At 59.2% G+C, this 2,846-nt stretch overlaps 1 protein-coding gene across 1 annotated transcript; it reads left to right on the forward strand.

The window, feature by feature from the left end:
• Positions 1-505: 505 nt before the first annotated feature.
• On the forward strand, positions 506-2,446 carry LOC113836353 (vasopressin-neurophysin 2-copeptin). Its single transcript, XM_027420979.2, has 3 exons — positions 506-637; positions 1,795-1,996; positions 2,274-2,446. The coding sequence occupies exons 1-3, from the start codon at positions 506-508 to the stop codon at positions 2,444-2,446; spliced, it is 507 nt and encodes a 168-aa protein (XP_027276780.1).
• Positions 2,447-2,846: the final 400 nt, after the last annotated feature.

A 2,846-nucleotide genomic window follows, 5' to 3' on the forward strand; every position in this document is an offset into this window, starting at 1 on the left:
CCAAAAACTTACCTGATATGTGTGGTGCCTCTCACTCATCCTACCCCACAACTAACAAGTCTGCCCCACCCCTCTTGGTCCTGACCCTGCTCCTAACAAGACAGTCTGTACTGGATGGGGCCTGTTGACCCCTACAGCCCGTTGAGAGCAGCTAGGATGCTCAGATATGATTTCCAGGTGATCCTTGAATCGGCTCACCTCCCCACACTATACAGCACCACAGTCACTGTAACAGTTGCTCCAGTCATATTGTGGCCAATGACAGCCCGCTGGCCTGCCCCCTCCTCCAACATGCTCTGCACAGACAGGCCCACGTGTGTCCCCAGATGCCTGAATCACTGCTGACAGCTTGGGACCTGTCGGCTATGGGCTCCTGGGGAGCCACTGGAGAGGGGGTTAGCAGCCACGTTGTCGCCTCCTAGGGAACACCTGCAGACATAAATAGACAGCCCGCCAAGGCAGCAGAACAGAGCCAGCAGAGCAGCGCTGCACACAGTGCCCACCTATGCTCGCCAGAATGCTCAACGCTACGCTGTGTGCTTGCTTCCTGAGCCTCCTGGCCTTCACCTCTGCCTGCTACTTCCAGAACTGCCCGAGAGGCGGCAAGAGGGCCATGTCTGACACGGAGCTGAGACAGGTACCACTGTGGTCCATTTCAGGGATGCTGGCAGTGCCCTAGGAATGGGTCAGGGGCTAGGAGAGGGAGACAAATTGTGAGAGAAGTCAGACTTTAGGGGAGGCTCCTGGAAGGAGGCAATGTAGCACAGTGGATGAACTCCTCCAATGGGCGAGAGGGGACCAGGTGTCAGGGAAGCCACATGAGGGACTGTTCCCATGTAGGGGATATGCCAGAAAAGGAGACCATACTTCCTTATAACTGGGCTTGGGACGAGAGCAGGTTGAACTGGGCGCCCAGGCCCCTGAACTCTTGAGGGAGGGGTGGGGTGTCAGCTCACCAGAACTGGCTAGATTATACAAAGCTCTGTTCTAGTCTGAATTCAAGGCCTTTCCCACCCAGCTCAGCCTCTCACAGCTCCTTTTCTAGCCACCAGTGCCAGCTTCTTCCTGCCACAAGAAGATGGCCATTGCTCTGCACATGCCTGATTGGTGTGTCCCTTATCTCACTCCAACCTCTTGCCCAAATCTCTTGTCTGTATGTCCAGATGTGAGTCTTGCCCTTCTGGAAGAGCTTAAGGGGATCCAGCTCCAGGCTCAATTTTGAGTTGCTGAACAAGTTGGAGCAGGCAGCTTCCACAGTCCTCCTTCCGAGGACAGAGTTCCTTTGGAGGCTCGAGGCATTAGGTGCCCGTGCACACATCACTCTTTTTTGGTCCCTTCCACCCATGTAACAGGAGGTGGACAGGTGAGGCCGCCCAGCTTGGGGCAGGAGTAAGATCAAGGTCAGAAAATGAGAGAAAGGGAATGAACGTTCTAGAAGCAAGAGTGCTCTATGTGTGTGGGGGGGGAGGTAGTAGGAAAGAGGGGCTAGGGCTGTGTAGGAGGACCACTCCAACACAGAGAAGTAAGCCTCTGAGAGACTGACATTTCAGAGTTGAGCAAGGTCCCCAAGCGCTGTAGCCCCGGCTGAGACTGCCAACACAGGTGAGGACTTTGAGAGCTCCGAGTGAGAACTGACTCTCTGATAACCTAGCAGTTTAGATTTCCACTCCTGCTCTCACTGCTGTGCTGTCTCGGCCTGGATAGCCGTCAGGGCACCTGCAGCGCGAGGCCGGGACAGCAGCAGAGTGGCCCCGGTTCCCACCGCCACTCTCCTATCCATGTCCTTCCCCGCAGTGCCTCCCCTGTGGCCCGGGTGGCAAAGGGCGCTGCTTCGGGCCAAACATCTGCTGCGCCGACGAGCTGGGCTGCTTCGTGGGCACCGCCGAGGCGCTGCGCTGCCAGGAGGAGAACTACCTGCCCTCGCCCTGCCAGTCCGGCCAGAAGCCGTGCGGGAGCGGGGGCCGCTGCGCCACCGCGGGCGTCTGCTGCAGCGACGGTGCGGACGAGGACGGGCGGGGTGGGGGCGGGGGCGCGGGGTGCGGGTAGGATGGGGAGGGTGGATCGGGGGCGTTAGGTGTGTGTGTGTGGGGGGTTGGGATGGGGGTGCGAGGTGGGAGGGTCAGGGACGCCCGGTTGGAGTGTGAAAACAAAGGGGGGCGAGGGGTGGAACGTGGCGGGGTGGGGGGTGTCAGGGTGGGAGTGCAGCGTTGGGACGGCGCCCCTGGAGCTGCGCACACCTCAGGGTGCCTGCGCTCACAGAGCCTCTCCTTCAGAGAGCTGCGTGACTGAGCCTGAGTGCCGCGAGGGTTTTCTCCGCCTCACGCGCGCTCGCGAGCCGAGCAACGCTACGCAGCTGGACGGGCCCGCCCGGGCGCTGCTGCTCCGGCTGGTGCAGATGGCTGGGGCGCGGGAGCCCGTGGATTCTGCTAAACCCCGGGTCTACTGAGCCATCGCCCCCACGACTCGCCCCTATAGCATGGAAAATAAACTTTAAAAAAAAATGCACCCTGGTGTCTTTCTCTATCGCTGGGGTGGGGAGGGAAAGGGAGAAGAGGAGAGGGGAGGGGAGGGGAGGGGAGGGGAGGACATGGAGAAGGGAGGGCAAAGCTTGGAGCTTTCTACTCAGCACTGGCTAATCCGCACACCCCAAATCGTTCACAATCCACGTCCTCATGCCCAGATGGGGCAGAGCCTATAAGTTTTATAAGGGAAGCGTTCTGGAGCTCCCGGACACCCGGACATAATACTCAGGACAAAGGCAACCCCAAGCTCAGAGGAAGGGAAGGGCCTGAGGCTCAGGGAGGCCCTGAAGAGGGTGGTTTAGCGATTCTCTAAGACCGAAATAA

Source organism: Cricetulus griseus, chromosome 6 (genome assembly GCF_003668045.3).
Source record: "Cricetulus griseus strain 17A/GY chromosome 6, alternate assembly CriGri-PICRH-1.0, whole genome shotgun sequence".
Taxonomy (NCBI): domain Eukaryota; kingdom Metazoa; phylum Chordata; class Mammalia; order Rodentia; family Cricetidae; genus Cricetulus; species Cricetulus griseus.